The following is a 25,036-nucleotide window of genomic DNA, read 5'->3' as shown; positions in this document are numbered from 1 at the left end:
GATGTTTGTTCAAAATAATAGAGATGTAATACCATAAATATTCCATAAATTTAATTGGAATATGAATTGGAATATTTCATAAATATTCTTTTTAATTAAATTTATTTATTATCGATAAAAAATAGTTTTTAAATGAAATCAGTGGACCTTCTTACTTCAAAATATATTATGTATAAGAATTTGTTTTTTCTTATTATGTTATCATTAAAAATATTAGGTATAAAAATTTATAATACAAACCAGTTACATTATGATGTTTAATATAAGATGATAAGATAAGTTGGTCCACTCCATATATTATATTCTGAGATGGATTCAACATGAAGCTGGTCAGTTTTTTTTTTTATCTGATCCACAAAAACTGTGAGTCTATGGATTTGTGAGCTGGCTTGAAGATGTGCAGAAAAAAAATGAATTTTTTAGCAGGTCATTAATAATTTTTTTATCTCAAATTTGTTGTGAAAAAAAATATTAATATAGTATTTATGAAATAATCAATATGCATTAATATAGTATTTATGAAATAATCAATATGCATTAATATAGTTTTTATGAAATAATCAATATGCATTAATATATTTTTTATGAAATAATTAATAAAGTTATCCATGCACAAGTATATCAATAATTTTACATAATAAAATATAAACAAAATTAATAGAGATGGACTAGGACATACTTTGTTTCATGGGCCTCCAAACTTAAACCCGGGGATCCGTAACGCAGCACTATAAAAATAAGGAAATTTCTTTTTACACCCCCTTAGAGAAATAAAAAGTATTCCATATACAGATTATACAGTGTAGACATTTGTTCAACACTACAAAATAGAGGTGTCACTGTAAAGTATAGGTGCAGGAAGAAATTTTCTTCTATAAGGTAATCAAGGCCCAGAAACCAATTCCGAAGCTTTTGGTTTGGGAATAAATTTTCTAAGAGTTGTACAGAAAATAACAAAAAATACTTTTATAATTTTTATATATTTTGACAAATAAGAAGAAAAATATTTTTAATTAAAAATGAAAATAAAAACTGAAAATGTAAAGCAGGCAATAATCAAATTAAAGATACTGTTAAAAAATGGCCATCTATTTGTTTACAGGAGTGTTGTCATGCATATTTAGTTTTTAATAAAAAATAATGAATGAGTAAGGTCTTTCTCATAATTAGTTCAAAATTGAAAAACTAATTACTTGATAATTAAAAATATTAAATTAAATTATAAGTATTTGGTGAAAATTTTAATTAAAATGGCTTGTAAATATAAAATAATAAAAATAGACATGTTTTACGGTGTTTTTATATAGGATTTGATTGAATATTTTAATAATATAGGAAAATGAATAATGGAAAAAACAGTAATATACATGCTTTTGTCTTAATGACAAGGATGATTATCAATTTAATTATCATAATTTACATTTATTATTCCAGAAAATTAGCCTAGTTTTGGAAGATATTTATCATAATTTTATTTTGTTATTTTGACACGTAACTGGTTATTTAAATTATATTAATTGCATATTGTTGTGCTTTTGTTTTCAAGTTAGATGGACTTTCACAATTTTTAATTATAGAAAAAACTTCAACATATGACTCGTGACTTCTAATTTTGCATCTATATTTATTTTTTATTTTAATAACTAAGTTTGAACTTAAGGTTAAAGAATTTGTGCATATTCAACAAATGGAAGATGAATTGAAGTCTTTCAGAGGACTAAAAGCTAATCAAAATCAAGATTTAAATTAACAACCAAACCTAAAAGTAATGGATTAGGATAAGTTTACTACAACTTAAGTTGCATATCTACACATGACATAGTGTATAATAACTCTCTTCCTAAACTTCTCACCACATGATATCTTAGTGTATGTGACTTAGATTATCATTGAAGTCAGGGGATCTTTTTTTTTTATTAAAAATGTGTCTTTACTTACATAAATCAAGCCATGGTTCATATATCATTCCAAATGTGTGACCCAAATTCATACAACTTTCATCATTCTCAACAACCATTTTCATACAACATAACTCGTTTAAACAAAACCACGAATTAGTTAACTATAATGTTAGATCCAAATTAAATAAATTATGTATTTGGTTTTGATTGTACGTTTAAACAATTAAAGTGCAAAACATAATGTTATGTTTTACAAAATCATGTCGGGCGCAAGTATTGTGCACGTGCATCATTTGATCAAATTTTGTTTATACAAACATAAACGAGTATACTTCATTTAATAGATGAAAGCCTTGAACACTTCTGAGACATATGTTAAAATCCTTTAGTAAATGCTTATTTTATGGGTTTTTTTACCATCATGGAGTCTTTTTTTTTTTTTTTTTACCAAAATGGGGTCGTTGTCAAAAAAATTACAAATATGGGGCAAGTCGTGCCAAGTTGGCACGACTTCATATGTAGAAGTCGTGCCAAGTTGTCACGACTTTGCCACGTCAGTCTGAAGTCGTGTCAACTTGGCACGACTTTGTCCACATCATATTTTTTAAAAAAAGAATTGTTTTTAAATAAATATATATTAAAATTATTTAATTATAATTAAAATTATAAGTTATGTAATATTTGAAATTAATTTGATAAATAAATTTTTTTATGAAGGTATAAATACTTAGGTAAAGAAAATGAGAAAATTAATAATCAAACTTGAAATTGAATTTTATTATCAAACTTGTTTGTGCGGACAATTACTTTTATTGTGACCTTCGGTTTTGCAATATGAACATTTTTTTTGTTTTTCATATTTTTTATTAATCTAATAACCAAATTAATATATTACATTATCGTCAAACATGATCCATACACAATTATTCATTTTTTTATTGCTTAAAACTAACACCTTTAGAAAATTATGTATCAAATTAATTTTAAACATTACATAACTTACTAGTCAATATCTAAATAAGAAAATTTTACAAAAAAATTAATATATATATATATATATATATGACGTGGACAAAGTCGTGCCAAGTTGACACGACTTCAAGGGTTGACGTGGCAGAAGTCGTGCCAACTTGCCACGACTTCTGTATATAAAGTCGTGTCAAGTTGGCACGACTTGCCCATATTTGTAATTTTTTTGAAAACGACCCCATTTTGGTTAAAAAAAAAAAAAGCCTCATGATGGTCATAAAACCTATTTTATGCTTGTGAGAATTACAAGCTTCTTCAATCTTTTAAGAATATCTCGCAATATCTTGTCAACATCATATATTTCTTTCAAAAATATGTTGAAAGTTGTTTCATGCAAACAACTTCTCTAGAAAAACCAAATTGTCAACACTGTCAAGATAGCCAACTATGTTATGTCATACGCTTTGCTTAAAAGGGAGAAAGCCACCTACCCAAGCTTGTAAGCTTTGTTATGCTTTAGAGGTGTTGCCAAGGAAGCCTCAAAGCACACTTAGATGCAAGAAAAATAATCTCACAATGGCTAGACATGATGTGCAACAACTCTTTTTTTCAATATATATATATATATATATATATATATAAATGTCTTGATACAAGAACATGCACAAGATCTTAAGCTTCCTAGCTTTATAGCTGTAGGAAAGAACATTATTGTGTTCAGTAGCAAATAGTAGAGAGAGTTTAAATATTATTCACATCAAAACCCTCTCAAGTGAAGAACCCTTTGTGATCATTTTTATCACATCTTAGTGTTTTAGTAAGGAATGATTGTTTGTTAAAGAATACTCAGTGAGTTAACTATGAGTGACTACGTTCCAAAACAATTTTCGAGTTTTTGCTAAAAGTGACTAAGTGTTTAAAGGATACTTGATGGGTTAGTTGTGGGTGACTACATTCTGAAACAATATTTGAACGGTTTAGCCACGAGTGACTACGAGCCGAAAGAATACTCGTATTGTAACTTGCAATGTTAGTCTGAACAATGAAACTCAATATGTTTATTTGTGGTATCATACAAACTACTATAAAAATCTCTAAATATTTTCTTCCTTCCTTATGTTGTTAAAATAACATGTTATTACATCCGTGTTAACTTAAGAAGGGGATTTTCAGACTAAGTTTTTTTAAGGTCTTTAATAGATCGTTTATCAAGTGTAAAACCAATAAGAAGATATTTGCGAAAATTTACAAAAAAGTTTTAAAACACAATTCAATCATCGCTTCTTGTGTTTTGATTAGTTCTTCACATATATAATTTAATATTCTATTCATATTTGTTTTAAATATTCACATTCAATTAAAGAGATAAAAAATAATTTTTTTAGTATGAGATAAAATTGTCTTGCTTGAAAGATTTTTTTTTTTTCATTTGAGTGAAAATTTAGTCAATAACAATGATTGAATTTCAACTCTATTTTCACTTAGTAAAAAATTCCTTTTTAGTGAAAATGGGACCGAAAGCAAAAGTTAAGTTTCAAATATATTTTCATTTTAGTAAAAAATCCTTCAGTTGAACGAACAAATATTGAATTTCTACTCTACTTTCGCGTGACAAAAATTCCTTTACTTAAATAGAAAATCAAAATGCGTGCAGCAAAATCAAATTTGTTTTCAAAAGTTATACTCAAAACCACTTTAATAAATACAACTTTCATTCAAAATGATCAAACAATCATAATTTGCTCAATTATTATTCTTCACTCATTTCAATTCAACCTTGATCATTCAAACTAATTATATATGTACATTCATTCACATCAAACTCATAAACTAATGTATGGAAAACTATATGAAACTAACTTTAGTCATCTAAACCATATTCAAAACTCAACTTAAGAAACTCTATACTCTAACATACTTAATCTAACCACTATATCAACATCTCAACAAGAGTATCAAATTCAAAACATTTTAAAAAATCCTATATTAACCAAAAACCCAAATAACATTCTCACTTGATTTTAAACATTTAAATTGTTTTCAAACAAAACATAATTTTTTTGCATAAAAATCAAGATATTGTGATAAAGTCACATCTAGATCATATATCCTAAGATTCTATAGAAAACATAAATAATTTCCCCTACCTTTAATATATTGGACTCCCAATTCAAGCAGGATAAGTATTCAAAATCATAAATTTAGAGAAAAATATTCAAGAAAATTTTAGTATAAGCTTAACTAAATTGAGAGAATCAATTTTCTCAACTAATCCACTATAATTAATGAAAAATTCAAAAGAAAAGAGAAAAAAAATTAACTCCACCAAAATTAATAACAAATTTTAAAAAAAGAATATTTAAAGTGAATAAAATCTTATTCTGATTAAAAAAATGGTGGGTTGAAAATATTCTTAACTCATCAATTATTACAATGTGTGATCAATTAGATTATGAAAAAAAAAGAAGTTTTAAGGACTGAAATTAAAGAGAAGTCGTAATGAAATTAGATAAGAAGTTCTAAAAAGTTAGAAGAAAGAGAACAAATTCTATGAACACTACAAGAAAATTATGAAATAGAAACCAATTTTTAGAGACCAAAATAAATAGTTACAATATAAACTAAAATAGATACCATTTTAGAAACTAAAAAAAAAATTGGTTTCTAAATTAGTTTCTATTATTTTCTATTATTTTCTATTATTGTTAAATAGTTTCTAAATTGGTATCTAATTAGCAACTAAGGTTTTAGATACCAATTATTTAGTTTCTAAATTTAGTCTCTAAAACCTTGGTTGCTAATTAGATACCAATTTAGAAACTATTTAGCAATAATAGAAAATAATAGAAACTAATTTAGAAACTAAATTTATTTTTAGTTTCTAAAATGATCTCTAATTTAGTTACTATTGCAACTAATTATTTTGGTTTCTAAAAATTGGTTTCAATTTCATGATTTTCTTGTAGTGGAAGGTGAGAAGAATAAGAATGAGGGTGATGAGAGAGGTTTACCCATGATAATTACTTTTGACAACTATTTATAATTGATATTTTTGTATTATTTTTATGAGAATCAAAGAGAAATATGGTAATTTTATATATATAAAATCTTTATTACAATAAATGATCTAATAAAAATACCGTGATATATTAATTGCAATAATAAAATATTTTGGGAAAAGTTAGATTTTCAACTTTCAATAGAATAATTCTTCTATGAAAAGAATATTTAATAAATATTGTGGTGAAACATTATTTTATCATGATTATATGTTTTATAAAAATAAATCAAATGATAAATAAAAACTTCTAAGTCTATATTGCACAAAAACACCTAACAAAACAGAAAAAAAAATTTAATACCCTTTTTTTCATTCACAAAAATGGTACCCAGATATATGAAGGAAACCAAAATTTCTGCCATATAGACACTCATTTTAGTTCTTACTTTCAAAATTTTACAATAATTATAACCACTAAAAAATAGACACAAATTATTGTGATTTTAGTAATTATAATAAAAAACTATTCGAACATGCCATTTTAATCGTATTTTTAAAAGTAAACATATAAATTATTATTAAATATTATAATTAAAAAATTATTAAAATAAAATAATCTTTTAAACCATATTTAATTTTTTTCTTTATTTATTAGATGTTTGAGATATTGAAACATTAAAACATTGAGAAATACATTGTGAAAAAATAAATTTGGAATAGATTTTTTGTGTTTGGAAAATGTGATTTCAGAATAAAATTAGAAAATCAAAATCTCATTTTGCAATTCCAGAATAAAAAATTATATTTTAAAAAAATAATTCAGAAGTATATTTTGGAAAAAATCAGAAAATATTTCTGAAATCTAAATTTGGAATTGTGTTCGGAAAGTGAAATGTAGAATGTATTTTAATCTTTTAATTAAGGGTAGTTTTGTCATTTTGTATAAAAATTGGGTGTAAGTTGAAATTTGATTGGGTGATGGAAGTAATTTCCAAAACCGGAAAGGTGAAGAAGAAAAAACCATGGGCTTGGATCAACCCAAAATAAGACCAAAAAAAAAACTGAAAACAATGAAGGAGGCTCCAACAATTGGAATAATAACAACATAAAACACGAACACTTACCTCAGTCTTCACATAAATCACCATTTCGTTTCATATATTTTCTATTCCGAATGTTATTTTATTTTTTTGTCTTCTGACTCACAAATTTTGAGTTTGAGTTTTTAGTTTTCAGAGTTCGCTTCTTCTCATTCTCTCTATGTGTGTTTTTTTCTCAATTCTTGTTCTAACTTAACGCAATAGAGGAACACAGATACACCCAACCGAACCTTTTTTTTTGTCTGATCAAACTCCTTCAGTGATTTTCTTTCTCTTTTCCCTCGGAGATCGACTCCACTTGTTTCCCAGCAACTTTCCCAGGGAAAAAAAATCTGGGAAACTCGTAAGGTTCAATATTTTTCCCCTTTCACCTTCTGGGTCCTCTTTGTTTTTGCTCAATTCAAATTGTTTTGTTCCAAGGACCGTGCTTTATTTTGGTTCATGTTTTAATTGGATTGGTTTTGATTTTGCAGGGATGAAGAGGGCAAGGGATGATATATACTCAGCCTCTGCCTCTCAATTCAAACGCCCCTTTTCTTCGTCGCGTGCTGATTCGTATGTTTCTTCCTTTTTCCTTTTTCCAATTCCTTGCCCTATTTTTTGTGTGTTTGTCAATTTTGTGTTTATCCCTCTGGAATTGGTAGTTTGTCCTATTTCGTGCTGCGAAAGTGGAACGTGGGGCTTGTTGTTAAGTTTGTGTTTTCACTTGTGTGGTTGAATTGTTGTAGAGTTTACTAGGGTTGTGTTTAATTTAACCTGAATTGAATTTGGAATGGGTTATCTTGTGGAATCATGGATTACAAGAAATGGGGTGTGGTAGTTAGGGTATTGCTGAAACAAATTGTTTTGTTAAAGTTCTATGTGTGAATCTTATGAGGCAAGTATTATGAGCAGTGTTGCAATTGTAAATTACCTCATTTTTAACTTAAAAGATGAATGGATATATGGGTTCTCTTGTTTCAACCTGAGGAATGAGATATCATAAACTTCGGATAATGTGGACGTTCAACATGTGGAATGTTTGATATCTTGTAGAGATTAGCATGCTGTGATTGTTGATATTATGAGTATCTAAAAGTGAGTTTGTGTTCTGTGCTTGAAGCTATGGACAAAATCAAGTCCCTGGAAGTGGAGGGGGAGGGGGTGGGGGAGGTAGCAATGGAGGTGGTGTTGGTGGGGGAGCAACTACTTCACAGAAACTGACTACCAATGATGCCTTATCCTATTTGAAGGAAGTCAAAGACATGTTTCAGGACCAAAGAGAGAAGTACGACATGTTCCTTGAGGTCATGAAAGATTTCAAAGCTCAAAGGTAGATTTTTGCTCCACTCTTTAGTCTTTGCACTATATCATGATTTTGAAATGCAGTACATCAAGAGACTATTTATCTCAATCTTTATTTTGGTTCTTTCCAGGACTGACACTGCTGGTGTCATAGCAAGGGTGAAGGAATTGTTCAAAGGGCACAACAATTTGATTTTTGGATTTAACACATTCCTGCCAAAAGGTTATGAGATAACACTTGACGAGGATGAGGCTCCTCCAAAGAAAACAGTTGAATTTGAAGAAGCAATCAGTTTTGTGAACAAGATAAAGGTGAATGAGTTTTTCTGGTGGTTTTAATGATATAGTTGATTCCTAGCCGTAATCAATATGTTTTTTCTTTTACAGAAGCGGTTCCAAAGTGATGAGCATGTCTACAAATCATTCTTGGACATTTTAAACATGTATCGCAAAGAGCACAAGGACATTGGCGAGGTTTACAGTGAGGTAATATGTTTTGTCCTTTTCTGGGGGGCACTTTGATGTTGTTTTCCTTGTTCTCTTTCTCTTTAATATATTGTTTGGTTCGAAATTTACACTCTTTTTTTCCTTTAAACACTTTTTCTAGGTTGCTACCCTCTTCAAGGACCATCGAGATTTGCTAGAGGAGTTCACTAGATTCTTACCAGATACTTCTGCTGCACCTTCCACACAGCATGCTCCATATAGTCGAAATTCATTGCAGCGCTTTAATGAGTGGAGTTCTACAGCCCCAATGATGCGCCAAATGCCACCAGACAAGGCAGTAAGATTGTTCCTATTCCACTTATATGTGAATCTTGCAAACTGCATTTTTTAATGATTGGCTTGTGAACTTCTTTCTACAGCAACGCTATCGAAGAGACAGACTTCCTTCCCATGATCATGATATGAGTGCTGAACGTCCTGAGATGGATGATGACAAAACAATGTTGAACATACACAAGGAGAGGAAGCGAGAAAATAGGGATAGGAGAATGCGTGATCAGGAAGAGAGAGAACAAGATCTTGATAACAGCAGGGATTTGAACTTGCAACGCTTTCCGGACAAAAAGAAATCTGTCAAGAAGGCTGAAGGTTTTGGAATGGCTTCTGACTTTCCTTCTTATGAAGACAAAGATACCTTAAAGAGTAAGTAAGCTTCTGCCTTTCCTTCTTAGGATGACAAAGATACCTTAAAGGGTAAGCAATAATGTTATGCTTTGTGAAAATCTATATGTTTCTTAGGTTTTAGATTCGTAGTGTTAATTTAGCTTGACAGTAAGATATCTGGTTTTCGATGTGCTGCAGACTTTTATCTATTTAAATAGTGTAATAATTGGCACAATATTGAAGCAAACTGCCATTAAGAAAATAAAGGAGGATAGGAAAATATAATGACTTTTCTTTGGTGTCAAACATTCAACTGTAAATACAGAGTAAACCAGTGTAGTTATTTAAAATCGTTTGTATAAGCATTGCTAAAATAATTGGATCTTAGAGTTGACCAATGTGTGCAGTGTTGTAATATAATATTTAGTGCATGTTTGAAAAGCCTTAAGTCTGGGGAAGTAACTGCTTATTTTTTCTAAAGTTCTTGCAGGAAGGTAAGTAAAAATAAGTGATTATTTCTTCAAATCAGGCTAAACCTAGTGTGCACACAGTTTAAAAAATTCATAAGCATGTTAAATTTAATCATTCATCACCAATTGAGTTGAGTTCTTATAGTTCCTTTCTTAGAATTTATATGTCCTGATGGTATCTTCCTTGATTACTAGTTTTTCTTCTCTTCGATTTTAAATAGATTTGGGGATGATGAATAGGACTGGATGATCATATTGACCTGTAGTTTCCTAACCTAATGTTATTTGTTTGTTTATTTTTTATTCATGCCAGGCATGTATAGTCAAGCATTCAGTTTCTGTGAGAAAGTTAAGGAGAAATTGAGCAGTTCTGATGATTACCAAACATTCCTGAAGTGCCTTCATATTTTCAGCAATGGAATAATTAAAAGGAATGATTTGCAAAATTTGGTATGTGCTTGCTTCTGAGTCACATACTTAAAAAGTCATGCAAGAAGACATCTGTCTGCTTTTACTCGTATACTTCATTTTGGGTACTCTTGCTGACATTGAATTATTTTAGTTATGTTACTTTCACTATTTATTTAGGAATTTCATAATGTTTCATTAATTGAAGTATGAGGGCTATTTGGTGTTAGTTTGGCTGAGAATTCTAGAAGACAATTTAAAATATGCTTTTCAGTTCTCATGTTAGACGTTCAAATTCAATGCTTTGACTGATGGTATATGCTGCTGTTTCAGACGTTTAGTTGTTATTCATATTTTTACTGATGTATAAGCTTCCTCAAATCATGTTGTTATTTATTTTTTGCCATTATTGACATGGAGGATTTAGCCGAAAAGAAAATGAAAAGGCTTTACTATGAAGGTTTTTGGTCACCGAAAAATGCAGGTTTCATGACAGAATACAAAATGATTGTATCAGAAACTGTTAGGACCAGTGTGGTCAAGATCACAAGTTTACTCGCATGCGCGCACGAGTTAGTGAGTTTGGAGGGCCAGTCGAGGTGACTCGGCCAGCGGATCAGAGCGAGGCACTGCGCAGGTCAGTGGATTGGTGTCGATCATGACTCGTGCGCGGCCATTTTTGGCCAAAAAAAAATGGAACTTGGTTGCTCCAACGCAGAGAATGAGGTTTTGCAGCGGTGGCTTCGATGGTCTTGTGCGGTGGAGGTGGCAGTGACGCACTCCGGTGAGGCTGTGACAGTGGCGGAAAATGAAGAGATTAAAGGGGACGGTGTGCGGCGCATGGAAGTGAAGGGCTGCTGCCCAAAATAAACCCTAAACCTAGTTCAAACATTTGGGCCTTGGCCCATTTTTAATATCCAGCCTATTGCTAACCCTAATTCAAATTCCTAATTCAAATTAAGTTATTGGAGAAGTATTTTGCAGCCGCAAGAGGAAGTGAACAACAATATTAATTTTAAACCCTAAATTTATTTGGGCCTTACTTGGCCAATTTAAAATATTATAAGTTTCCAATAATTTTAATTCACATCAGATTTCTAATCTTTTCTTTAATTTATCTATAAATATATATCGTAACACGGTTAGTAACTCTTACGAGTCGAGTTACGATCTTTTATCTTCTTTTTGATCCTCTTACGAGTTTGACAACATTGGTTAGGACTATTTGGAGGGGGGGGTTGGTTGATACATTTAGGATATTGATCAGTTAGTCAAAGGTTTAATGTGTTAAATAAATAGAAGGATGTAAGGGGAATGGATATATGTAGATTGATCATTAGCTAAGTGTGAAAGGGAAACCATTGGCGGAGTGAGTGCTCTTCTCATCCTATTCAATCATTTTTTCCTTTCCCATTTCAATTTTTGGTTCTTGAGAAATTGGCCCGGTTTTCTGGATTTTGAGTTGCACGACGGAGAATCAAGTGTGCACTTTGGAGTAATGGGCCAACGAACTTGAGAAGATGCTTAAAAAATTGAGTTTGCTAGACATGAGTCAAATCATAGAATTACTTCTTGAATTCAAGAAAGGGAAGCTGTTTTTAGATAGTGGGGAAAATTTGGTCAACAAAAATGAGAAATTAAAATGGACGTGGTTGTGTGGGAGGAAATCAATTTGTGTGCCGCTCAGCATCATTCTTGCAAGAAGAAACAACACAAAATATTGAAGAGTCAAAACATCATTCTTGAAGAGAAAAACATGAAAGATGAGGAAAGGATACAGACACATACCTCTCATATCAAGAAGATTGAGGAATAAAAGAGATCAATAGAAGCAAAACATCATGGTGGAGGACACAATCACATATAAGAAATTGGGAGTTAGTTAATAGTACAATTAGGATGCTAGGTAGGGGTTAATGAGTTAAATAAATAGGAGGATGTAAGTTGAAAGGGAGGATATGTGTTCTTTTGTAGATTGAGCATTAACTCTTTGTGAAGGGAAATCATTGGTGGAGAAGTGCTCTCTTTATTGTTCTTTTTATCCTGTTCAATAAAAAATTATTTTCTTTCACATTTAAATTATTTGTTCCTAATAGAAGCACTGTATATTTTTTGTTGCATGCAGAATACATAATCAATTCATTTTGTATGATTGCATCAGAAATACAATATGCAGAAATCATTTTCATATTCTTAGCTTTTTGCCCCTTTCACCACTTAGTTTTTGTTCACTTGCCTAAAAGATGAGGAGATCTAGTTGGCAAGATTTTTTCACAAGCTCTCATATGCTTTCTTATAAGCTTTTGTTGCCTATTCTTGTCTTAATGTATATCATTTCAAAATTTACATTCTAGGTAACTGATTTGCTTGGAAAGCATTCAGATCTTATGGACGAATTCAATGATTTCCTGGAGCGTTGTGAAAATATTGGTAATTGTTTTCCAAATTTTTCTTTCCTTTTTCTTCCTCTTAATATTATTATTGTATTTTCTCAATCCTTGAGATCATTTTGTTTTTGCAGATGGATTCCTTGCTGGTGTCATGAGTAAAAGTATGTTAATATACAAATATATCTTATCCTCCTTATGTTTATGCATTTTTTTTTTCATTTTTTCATATTTTGAGGAGAACTGAATCACCATTGTCTTCTTTTAAGAAAACATTCAGATTTGAAAGCAAATGATGAATTATCCTGAATATTTTAGTGGGGGCGGGGTGTTTATTGCCACATATTAATGGTCAATATTGATGTTGCGAGTATGTTGATTTCAGAGTCACTATCTACTGATGTTCATTTAGCAAGACCATCAAAGTTGGAGGACAAAGACAGAGAGCACAAGCGTGATATGGATGGGGCTAAAGAGAAGGAAAGATACAAGGAGAAATACATGGGAAAATCCATTCAAGAACTTGACCTTAGTGACTGCAAACGTTGTACTCCCAGCTACCGGCTTTTGCCTGCAGATGTATATAACTTCTATTTGATTTATTTTCTTGTTGGCTTTGTTGATTGTGTATTATGTTCTATAACTCAGTTTCCCCCCTCACTTTTTTGCAGTATCCAATTCCTACAGCCAGTCAGAGATCTGAGCTTGGCGCTCAAATATTGAATGACCACTGGGTATCTGTGACTTCTGGAAGTGAGGATTACTCTTTCAAACATATGCGCAGAAATCAGTATGAAGAAAGCTTGTTCAGATGTGAAGATGACAGGTAAAACTTGTGCAGATTTTTGTTTTTGTTTACCTCTTAATTTGGTTAAGCTCATTAGTTTTTTATATTCCTTTCCCGGGATCCAACAAATTTTATTTGTTTCCGTTATCTCTCCTGCATCCTGGTTGCAGTGTTCATTTTGGAGTTATTATTTTGTGAAAGATGTCTATGAATCATGGGATGATGATAAATTTTTTATTTCTAATGTAGATATGAGCTGGACATGTTATTAGAGTCTGTGAGTTCAGCTGCTAAACGAGCAGAGGAATTGTATAATAACATTAATGAAAATAAAATCAGTGTGGAGACTATGAACCGTATTGAAGAGCACTTTACTGGTATGTGTCAGAATAACCTCAATCTAAAATATTATAAAATTGTAATTTATCTATATATATAATTACTATTTTTCAATGATTAGACCTTTATGAATTGATTTTGTCTGAGGATACGATTTGCAGTTCTAAATTTAAGGTGCATTGAACGATTGTATGGTGATCATGGTCTTGACGTTATAGACATATTGCGTAAAAACCCAACCCATGCCCTTCCTGTAATATTGACTCGACTGAAGCAGAAGCAAGAGGAGTGGAGTAGGTGCCGTTCTGATTTCAATAAAGTATGGGCTGAAATTTATGCTAAAAATCACTACAAATCACTGGATCACCGCAGCTTCTATTTCAAACAGCAAGATTCAAAGAATTTGAGCACAAAATGTAAGTTTATTTGCTTTTCTTTCTGTTATATTTTGTGTGGATTTGATTATTTTGACTTGCCAGGAGCTCCATGAACAATTAACAATTTGAATTAAAAGTTACATGGGTCAGTTAGGCAATTTTTTACATTTTAGTTCAAGCACTGACTATACAATGGTTGGTTCTGTAGCTACGAAGTCTGCCATGACATAATGTGTGTACTGGGTATGAACAATAGATATTTTAGAGCTACCTATGGCATATGCGTGACAAAAAGTACTTGTAATTCTTAAATCCAAATTACCTACACTTATGGCTACAATGACCAATATTGTGACACTGACTGCTGTATATAAATGATCAATATTTTTGAAGCTAACCGTTGGCATACCCATGGATTAAGTGCTTATATAGGAAGTGCAAAATGGATTCTAAAATGGACTTTTAGATCATCTACTCTTCAACTTTGGCTTGGAATAGAGCCTTCTGCTTAATGTTTTTTGAAACTGTGTTAAATTAGAAACACTAAATCTGGGAAAGTAAGAGATACATAGAGTGCGTATAACTGTAGCCCATGGCTGTATCATACTGAGAATATACTTCTTGGAAAACATCTAATTACCTCCAGGCATATCAAGCAGTTATGTTTGTTGTTGCAGATCTCACAGTTTTTAAATAAATGGGTTATAAATTATTCTTATCGGGCTTTTTTTAAATATGTACACATCATTGCGTGTTTCAGTGTTATCTTTTTAGTCAGTTCTAAGATTCTATGTTTGACATTATACAGCCTTGGTTGCTGAGATTAAAGAAATTAAAGAAAAACAGCAGAAAGAAGATGATATTATTCAGTCTATCGCGGCTGGAAATAAACAGCCTCTAATTCCTCATCTGGAATTTGAATATTCTGATGCTGCTGGGATTCATGAAGACCTGTATAAACTTGTTCGTTATTCATGTGAGGAGTTATTCTCAAGTAAAGAGTTGTTACATAAAATTATGAGGCTCTGGAGTACCTTCTTGGAGCCAATGCTTGGTGTTCCTTCCCAGTCTCATGCAATAGAAAGGGCAGAGGATAGAAAAACTGGGCACAATGTTCGCAATTTTGGTGTACCAGGCATAGGAGGTGACAGAAGCCCTCATGGAGACTCTCTTTCAATGAATTCAAGGTTACCAAAATCTGATAAGAATGAAGCTGATGGTAGACTAACTGAAACAAAGAATGTTCACCGGACTAGTATAGCAACCAATGATAAAGAAAATGGATCTGTTGGTGGTGAACATGGTTGTAGAGATGATCCATTAATGGATAAGGGACTGAAAAATGTAGAATGCAATGATAAAGCATCCGGATTTAGCAAACCATTTACCTCTGATGATCAAGGAGCTAAAAACAGTGTATCAATTGCAATTAGAGGAGAAAACAGCCTGAACAGAACCAGCTTAGATGTATCACCAGGTATGCATACAGACTTGTAAAATCGATTCTGTTTTAACTCAATTCAATTCTTTTTCATTTCTGTTTTATTTTATGTTATGGTTGTAAGAATCCTAAACTTGTTTATTTTTCTAGCCCGTGCCCTTACTCCCTCACGACCTACTGATGTTGATGATTCTGTAGCCAAGTCTCAGGTTGTCAATGTACCATTGGTGGAGGTATGGCTTCTCAATTGAGGCAGATTTAGCTTGCTTTAGAAGTAACACTTAATCAGTTTTGATATATTTGCTTTCTCTTTCTTTTTTTCCCATTTTCTTTCTACCTTTTCTGAAACCAAGGGATTTTTATTTTATTTTTCTCTAATTGATTATGTATGTCTCTCTGTTTATTTTTGTATTTCAGGGATCTGACATGGCAACTCCTGTTCCTGTGGCCAATGGTGTTTTAAGTGAGAGCAGTAAAGTTAAAACTCATGATGAATCTGCTGGACCTTGCAAAATTGAAAAGGAAGAGGGAGAATTATCACCAAATGGTGACTCAGAGGAGGATAACTTTGTTGCCTATGGAGATTCAAATGTGCAGTCAATGGCTAAATCAAAACACAACACTGAAAGAAGGAAATATCAGTCTAGAAATGGAGAGGATGAATGTTGTCCTGAGGCTGGAGGTGACAATGATGCAGATGCTGACGATGAGGATAGTGAAAATGTTTCTGAAGCTGGTGAAGATGTCTCAGGCAGTGAATCTGCTGGTGATGAATGCTTTCGGGAAGATCATGAAGAGGAGGAAGACATAGAACAAGATGATGTTGATGGTAAGGCTGAGAGTGAAGGTGAAGCTGAGGGGATTGGTGATGCACAAGCTGGGGGAGATGGCACATCTTTGCCATTGTCAGAGAGGTTCCTTTCATCTGTGAAACCTCTCACAAAGCATGTATCAGCAGTTTCATTTGTTGAAGAAATGAAGGACTCAAGGGTGTTCTATGGAAATGACGACTTCTATGTGCTTTTTAGACTTCATCAAGTAAGGATAATGCTTTTTTCTGGTGTTTGATGTTGAAATATCTTCCTTGGTGGATGTCATAAGCTCTTTTTGAACTTGGCAGACTCTTTACGAGAGGATCTTATCGGCGAAAACAAATTCAATGAATGCAGAAATAAAATGGAAAACAAAAGATGCTAGTTTACCAGATCCTTATTCAAGGTAAATTTTCACAACCTATTTGAAGTATCAGCCCCCCACCCCCCAAATGAGTGTTCACTGGCTAATTGTTTGTACTCTTAGATTTATGAATGCATTGTACAACTTGCTTGATGGATCTGCTGAAAATGCAAAGTTTGAAGATGAATGCCGAGCAATTATCGGGAACCAGTCATACGTGTTATTCACCTTGGACAAGTTAATATACAAATTGGTTAGACAGGTATATTGCCTTATCTTATTTTCTACTTGCTTTTGACTTGTTCCCCTTTGAAGGTAATTTCCCTTTTCTGCAGCTTCAAACTGTCGCAACAGATGATGTGGACAGTAAGCTTCTCCAATTATATGAATATGAAAAGTCTCGGAAGCCTGGGAAGTTAAATGATTCTGTATATCATGCAAATGCTCATGTCATCCTTCATGAGGATAATATATATCGGATACAATGTGTAGGTCCTTGTGCCCAAGTCTAAAACCAAAAAAAAGTCAGCTTTGTTAACAGGAGCTTGAGTTCTTGAGGTTAATATTAATTTCCTTTGTCATCTTATTGCAGTCCTCTAGCCCCTCACGATTATCCATCCAGTTTATGGACAATATGAATGAAAAGCCTGAATTGTTTGCCGTTTCTATTGATCCGAATTTCTCCTTTTATCTGCACAATGATTTTCTGTCTGTCTTTCCCGGCAAAAAGGAACCCCATGGCATCATACTGCACAGGTACAGATTCACCAAGATTAATCTTTTTGGTTTAGTACTTTTATCTTTTATGTAATGATAATTGTGGTATTTGTTATGTAAGCATGAGTAATCTTTAGGCGACATGGAAATATTGCCTACCTTTTCAACTAGGTAACAGTTTCTGCTTCTTATTTTGATATATGCAGAAACAAACGCAAATATGGAAACTTAGATGAGCTTTCTGCTATATGCTCTGCCATGGAAGGTGTTAAAGTAATTAATGGATTGGAATGCAAGATAGCTTGCAACTCATCCAAGGTATGCTGCCTTTTAATGCTTTTTTCTTTTTCCGTTTTTGCAGATTACTGCTATATTACAATGTCATGGACATAATCTTTCCTCATTTATTGTCATCTTCTCTCTCTTGATAATGATATAGATATGCCCTCTTTCTTTCACCAAGGATTTAAACTGTAGTTAGTGTTGCAGTGTGGTTGTGCTGCAATTATAAAAACAATGGTGTGGATTTAAGAATGTTGTGTGTCTAGTGTGGCACTCAAAGCACCACACATTGACAAGGCTATTGAATTTTTTCTTCTGCTTTGTAATTTCTTTGAAACCAATGGTTAGAACAATGTTTTGTTTTTGCTTATTGGCAATTTTCATCTGCAGATTTCTTATGTTCTTGACACACAAGATTTCTTCTTCCGGCCGAGAAAGAAGAGACGAACGCCGGCAGGGACCAGAACCTCCCAGTTTCGTAGGGATAGAGAGGAAAGATTCCGCAAATTGTTGGCATGCTCATAATTTATATCTTCATGAATATTTGCTCTCTAACATCTCCATTGAAAAACAGCTGAGGAGACACATAATTTGATGTTTATAAGAGTCTGGGTGAAGCAACCTAGGAACCCTTTGGGTTCACAATTTTATCTGTTGTCATCATAGGTACTTGAATTTTCACATGTAAGTGAGGAAGGGGAATATCGATGAGATGTGTAATATGTTTATGAGGTCTCATGCATGTGCCCTCCTTTGTAAATAGTTTGCTATATATCTGTAGAATATTTGTTTACCAAATTGTTCATTAGTTGCAACACTTACTTGGCCCTACCTTTATACTTCATACTCTTCTCTTTTTCATGTTCTTGTTCTTGTTGTTTTGCTATGTTAGCCTCAAAATGTGTTTGTACTTTTGTTTTCTAACACCAATTCTTCATTGTTGGAGAATAAAATTGTGACATTTTGTCTTGGACAAGACTACAAAATGGAGACCAACACCTTTCAATCAAACCTTTGTAGTTGGCCTTGTCGTTTTTAAAATTTGAAGTGAGTCTTTAACAAGATTTTATGGTATCTATAGAAAATACTGTGGAAAGACAAAAATCAAACACGAATTATTTGTTATCTGTATGAAGAAAATATAATTATTTTATCATGATAATGCTTTTAAATTTTTTATTCTTTATTTTATTTTCTTTACTATATCAAATCAATAGGTTTATTTGTAACTGAGAACAATGTCGTCTGTAACCAGTATTGGTAACCGAACATAAACAATAGAATTGATGCAGACAGATAAAAACAAATAATTAAATTAAAATATTTAATTTATTAAGTACTTAATTTTATAAAAGAATATTAAATATTGAAAATAAAATTTATTTAAGATTAATTTATTAATGTAAATATTCATTAAAAATTTATCACGTTCAATAGCAAGTGAAACGAATCACTACTTTTTACGGTGACCACTAATTTTATCTATATCGTAATTTTTTGAATCAGAATTTCACAATACATACTTTAAAAATATAACTTCATTAAAATATAATTTAGAAAAAAACTCGACTCTTTTAGAAGATATTTCACTATTTCTTTCAAACATTAAATTTTATTTACCACTATTAAGTAGTATGAATATGCGTGTCTTAAAAAAATAAATAATGAAAAAGAATTTTAAACCTTAATAATCAGGATAAGTTTGGTACACTGATAATATTATTTTAAAAATTTAAGAAAATTAATTATTTCTATTGCTCTTTGGAGGAAGAACTACTTAATTTTTAAGGGTCTCACAATATTTTTTTTTATAGATAATTATCATTTGGAACTTAAATATAGATATTTGGTTTAGCTAAAAACAGTAGATCCCAATTACACAAAATGTTGACACTTAAAAAAAAATAGTGACGGAAAGATTTTACATTATTATAATTATTACACTTGGTTATTGATTAGAATAGGCTGATATTGGATAAAAAAAAACAATATTTAATTATCATATTTCTAAATTTCAATCAGCTAATTTATCCACTATTAATTTATAGTTATAAGATCAGCTTCTATCAAGAGTATATTATCTGTTTATCAACTAAATTATCTGTCATCTGATTACCTATTGTCAAATAGGAACTTAGTTGCTAAATTTTGCCCAAAAGAACCTTAAACAGCACAAAATCAAAGTTGTACTGTTTTTTTTTTAACAAGAACAAAGTTCTAATGTTTTTGTTACTACCAAAGTTGTAATGTTATGTTATATGGAGGTTATGGTAATAACTCAGCCACGTTGTTGCAAACACAGGAATTGAAAATATCAAACCATCACTTTGTAACTTCCACTCCCTCCCTATCTTCCTCACCTTTTCTCCCTCTCTCTCTCTCTCTCTCTCTCTCTCTCTCTCGCTCTCTCCTTCCTTTTATCACAATCTATCTCATTCATTTCAATGGCTTCTGCTTCCATATCAGATCCATCTCTCTCCACCAAGAAGAAAAGGGTAACCTTCATTCCTCTCTGACTATCCCATTTCTCTATATTTTTTCAATCTCTTTCTTCAAACTATTTTCTCACCTAATATTTTTTAACCTGTTGGGTTAAAGATGTGATTTTTTTTTAACCCATGAAGGCATTGAGACATAATACATTGCATTGCATTCTCTTTTTGTTGGGTATCAAAAGGGTAGCAATTAATTCATTCATTTTTTCTAGTTTTTGGGGAAAAAAATCTTTTTTTATGATGGTTTTGGAAAAATTTAATTTTCCCATTGCATTGGCTTTTTGCGTTGTGAATGTTCAGACAAATGGTATCAAAGGGTAGCAATTTTTCTTTCTTTTTCTGCTTTTGAAATTTTCATTTTTTTATCATGGTTTTGTGATTTTTTGTTTTATTTCCATTTTTTGTTGGTTTATGGCACTGTGATTGTTCAGACAAATGGGTCCGCGAAACTGAAGCAAATCAAGCTTGATGTTCGGCGTGAACAATGGCTCTCTCGAGGTACCTCTATGATCTTCATTTTCACCTGTAAATTGTTCATCTAATATATGATGTTTTCATGTTCTTCATTAGTCCATCATTGATATTGAATTCTACAGCATTGGTTTTTTCCCTTTTTACCAAACCATGAATGCTGAATGTCTAAACAATTTTATACAGATAGAATCAATTTGGAGATTCCTTTCTTTCTGTTAATTCTCCTCAAATGACATCCTTTGTCTGTTTTGCTTGCTGCCTCTTTGGTCTTTACTTTATTGGTTCCATCTATGGTTTCATAATCTGTTCCAATTTCCAAACCCTTGGAACTCAACGTAACACTTGGGATAAGTTTGGAAAGTACCTTTTTTTTCTCTTCCAACTTTAATAAAAACATGCAATTAAGATTTGATACAAAAAGAAAAATTCACCTAGTGGGATAAGACTTTTGTAGTTGTGTGCAAATGTCCTGAATTGTTTAAAAATATCACCAAAGTACTTTTAATAAGACTTAGACATGTTCCATTTTTTATAGAGGTTCCATGAAATTATACAAACTTTTCCTGCATTTTGCTACCATGTAGCTTAACTTGTGAGGTGAAGATACATGGATAGTGTTATATTTCATTTCCATCAACTTTCTTGCCATATCAACCTTCAAGGTTACAATTTTTTAAATGTAATTACACACGGATAATATAAATCTTCTTTGTATGCACTTTTAAATTGTAGCCTTCAAACTGAGAGGATCTTCATAGCTTGGCATGATTAGTTTTGGCAGGGCTGGTTGAAGTGAAGCATCATGTGACCATGTTTCGTATTTCACTATGAGTATGAGTATGTAAAATCTAAAAACAAAGTAAAGCTACAGTATTTTTCTCTAATTACACAAGACTGAATTTTATTCATCAAAGGGGTGTAAGAATGTTCATTGTATTATATTTTAACTTAAAAGAAGGTAGAAACAATAATTAATCAATTGTTTGAAACTGAAAGTTACTAAATTTTATTGTTTGTCTGTTACTGTTACATTGTTTTGTGTTAGTCAAAAAAGGAAGTGATGTTGACTCAAATGGAAGGGTTGATCATTGTCCTTCATCTAAGAACATTGCCAGTGAGGAGAATAGATCATCATCAAAGGAAAATGGGAGGAAAAGAGGAGAGGATATTGAAGGTTCTTGCATCCAGGGTAATTATTCAGGATCCATTATAAATAACTCCATTCAAAATAGTTTTGATCTTGATGAGTCAGGGAGTGATTTCTCCGGAAGTAGTAGCAGCAGCAGCAGCAGCATGAGTGCTTGTTTCTCAGGGAATGTCAGTGACAAAGAAGTGGATGAATGCCTTGATGACTGGGAGGTTGTTGCTGATGCTTTATATGCAAATGATAATCTGTGTTCTGTGGTTTCAGAGTCTTCTCCAGTTCAAGAGGCTGCCAAGAATCTCAGAGAAGATTTCTCAAAACCAGAGTTCAAATCAGGAGTTCCTGAATCACATCCAAGCCGTCGAGCCTGGAAACCTGACGATGCTCTTCGTCCTCAGTGTTTGCCAAACCTCTCAAAGCAACATAGTTCTCTGTTAAACTCAAACTGGCATGGTAACCACAAAACTGTACCTTGTGCATGGCAAACAATAATGTCACAACCTCCTCAGTGTCCCATATGTTATGAGGATTTTGACATGACAGACTCAAGTTTTCTTCCTTGTTCTTGTGGATTTCATCTCTGCCTATTTTGTCACAAAAAGATCCTCGAATCAGACGGCCGGTGTCCGGGCTGCAGAAAACCATATGATCATGTAGATGGGAGTGTTGGATTCAACATAGGAGTCAAGTCTTTCCACTTTGCTCAATCTTTCAGTATGAGTACAGGGTGCTAGGTCCTAGATGACAGTTTTTTCTTCTTCTGGAAAACATCATGTAAATGTTATCTTTCACCTATCACTTGATTTATAAGATCAAATTTAGTAGATCAAGTTTCATCAAGAGTATGAGTATAGTGATAGGTAGAGGTTTAGACCAATCAGATAAACAACTTAGACCTTTGGTAAGTTTGATTTGCATTACCATTGTTTTTTTTCATATGCTAATGCAGGAAACTGAATGTTATTGTGAAAAAATAAAACAAGTTAACTTTGAAGATTGAAATTTGAATGATTTTTTCTTATGTAGTTGTAGTGTGCTCTATACTCAACTTCAACTTATATGAAAAATAAAACTGAATGTTGTTTCTTTTATCCACTTTATGTGAAGGCTATTGTTGATTCTTAGTTTTTGTGCCAATGCAGATTGGTAGGATATAATCTGAATTGGAGGAACATTTGACATTGGAAACATTGTTCTCTGAAATATTTTTCTTTACTATTGCAATTTATCTACCACCTTAAAAAAATTGAATAGAAAAACTTATATGCAAGAGAATAAGCTAACACAATTTATTGCTTCCAAAACATTTTCTTGATGCAAATTCTTATCAGTGAAGTAATGACATATTAAACTAGTTTAGGAAGTGCATGTTATATACCTAATAACCATTGTTTGACATCATGGCTATTTCAATTGCTAATTTTTATAGGTGAACATTTGTTCTATATATTGAAGTAACATTAGCTAATAAAAACAACTTTTTGTGGTCAAACAATGTTGATAGAGAAACCTATAGTAGGACCAATATTTTGTTCAATTCAAGAAACTGGGTTGTTAGTGTTGTCTATAATTTTTTGCTATGTATGTGGAGTTAGATATTGACTCAGCACAAAAAGTTTTTGCAACTAACCAAGTTATATATATATATATATATATATATATATATATATATATTTATTTAATTATCAATAAAATCAATAAACATTTTATGTTAGTAACATCTTGATGGAAAAGAATTTGTCCACTTCAAATATTAAATTACAATAGAGCTTAAGAGTATTTCAAATAATAATAAAACTAAGGGTTAAATAAGTTTTTCGTTCATGTATTATAATGCGGAATTGGTTTTCGTTCCTAGTTCAAATTTTAAATCATCCAGATGTGTGTAGTATGAAAATAATTAGAATAAGTTTTTGTATGTGAAATGATTTTTTTTTTATGTGAAATGATTTTTAATTTTTTTTCTTTTTTAATTTCAAAATTTGTTATTATTGATTGTAAACTAATGTTCATTTTTGTAAAGGATGATCTAAAGTTTAAAAAGGAAACAAAAAATAATTTTGTATTATAATAGGAAAACGAAAAACATATTTAATTTTAAAATTAAAGATTTTTAGTTTTATGGTGTCTTATTATAAAGTTTTATATGAAAAATTTTATTCCAATTCAGATTAGTCTAATATATCTCTTGACTAAATTTCAAAAATCATGTAATTAAAACATTTAATCATGGTTTAAGACCTACCATGAAAGTTAATCTTTCTATTACCATAGTTTTAGATAGAAATTCCATGTTCCAACTGCAATTTTTTCAAAAATATTAGTTAAAGAATAAACTATATTTTCACTCTTTACTGAAGTTCATGTATTATGAGGATCCAACAAACATTATTAGTGAAATTACATTTTCAGTTTTCTTTTCATTTTTATCTATGATTTTGATGTCCTACTTTTGTTTCCTAATTTTAGTTTTCATATATAGAAATTTCACAGTTTTGACAAATCCTAAATTTTGTGGGTAAATTCCCAATCTAGCACCATTTACATTTTTATTTCCCTAACTAGCACCCTTTTGTTTTTATTTCCCTATCTAACACTCTTTTGTTTTTATTTCCTTATCTAGCACCCTTTTATTTTTTATTTCCCTATCTAGCATCATTTCAAAAATAAATAAATAAATAATAAATTAATTTCTTTTTGATAATTTTAATTTTGAATGCATTAAAAAATAAGTATTTTTAATGTTTAAAATAGTTAGAAATATAATTAATGAATAAAGAAATGAGTTTTTACAAAATAAAAATAAAAAAGTAATAAATTAAAAATGTTTAGTTTAAAATTATTTTTTAAGAATGAAGAAAATAAGAAATTAAACCCTACAACAACATAAAAGTTGAATCTATAAACATAAGTTATTATCTATTTTTATTATTATTATTGATGATGTAATCATGTTAATTTCAAATAAAAAATATAGAACATAATTATAAAAAAACCAAAGTCAATTAGTATTAATTAATAGTGGACACACAAATAATATTGAGGTGTCTACCCTAAATGCAAATTCCTAAAAAAAAACTAATGCAAATGCTACACTTAATGCTTAAAAATGAGAAGAAAAAATGCAAAAGATAAATAAGTATAGAAAATAAAAACAACAATAATAAAATAAAA

General features: G+C 31.2%; 2 protein-coding genes across 6 annotated transcripts; both read left to right on the top strand.

Annotated features, from left to right (window-relative positions):
• The first annotated feature begins 6,946 nt into the window (after positions 1-6,946).
• Positions 6,947-18,580, top strand: LOC137836842 (paired amphipathic helix protein Sin3-like 2). 4 transcript variants are annotated; one of them, XM_068645601.1, is made up of 23 exons: positions 6,947-7,319; positions 7,445-7,526; positions 8,074-8,283; positions 8,387-8,567; positions 8,643-8,741; positions 8,863-9,039; positions 9,122-9,404; positions 10,149-10,285; positions 12,598-12,673; positions 12,765-12,794; positions 13,016-13,209; positions 13,302-13,456; positions 13,667-13,794; positions 13,918-14,172; positions 14,942-15,610; positions 15,725-15,807; positions 15,992-16,612; positions 16,695-16,792; positions 16,874-17,012; positions 17,086-17,238; positions 17,343-17,506; positions 17,674-17,785; positions 18,140-18,580. In XM_068645601.1, exons 2-23 carry the CDS (start codon positions 7,447-7,449, stop codon positions 18,272-18,274), a joined length of 4,179 nt encoding a protein of 1,392 aa, XP_068501702.1. In that variant the 5' UTR covers positions 6,947-7,319; positions 7,445-7,446; the 3' UTR covers positions 18,275-18,580. The 4 variants fall into 4 exon arrangements, with proteins under 4 accessions (XP_068501702.1, XP_068501705.1, XP_068501703.1 ...); XM_068645604.1 differs by having other exon boundaries at positions 6,971-7,314; positions 8,863-9,036; XM_068645602.1 differs by having other exon boundaries at positions 6,971-7,314.
• A 1,455-nt stretch (positions 18,581-20,035) lies between these two features.
• On the top strand, positions 20,036-22,702 carry LOC137836838 (uncharacterized). 2 transcript variants are annotated; one of them, XM_068645597.1, is made up of 4 exons: positions 20,036-20,125; positions 20,160-20,244; positions 20,676-20,742; positions 21,764-22,702. In XM_068645597.1, exons 2-4 carry the CDS (start codon positions 20,194-20,196, stop codon positions 22,594-22,596), a joined length of 951 nt encoding a protein of 316 aa, XP_068501698.1. In that variant the 5' UTR covers positions 20,036-20,125; positions 20,160-20,193; the 3' UTR covers positions 22,597-22,702. The 2 variants fall into 2 exon arrangements, with proteins under 2 accessions (XP_068501698.1, XP_068501699.1); XM_068645598.1 differs by having other exon boundaries at positions 20,046-20,244.
• The last annotated feature ends 2,334 nt before the right edge of the window (positions 22,703-25,036 follow it).

Source organism: Phaseolus vulgaris, chromosome 4 (assembly GCF_000499845.2).
Source record: "Phaseolus vulgaris cultivar G19833 chromosome 4, P. vulgaris v2.0, whole genome shotgun sequence".
Lineage (NCBI taxonomy): Eukaryota > Viridiplantae > Streptophyta > Magnoliopsida > Fabales > Fabaceae > Phaseolus > Phaseolus vulgaris.
The sequence above is the reverse complement of the archived record's forward strand: the minus strand, read 5'-3'. Positions and strand labels throughout refer to the sequence as shown.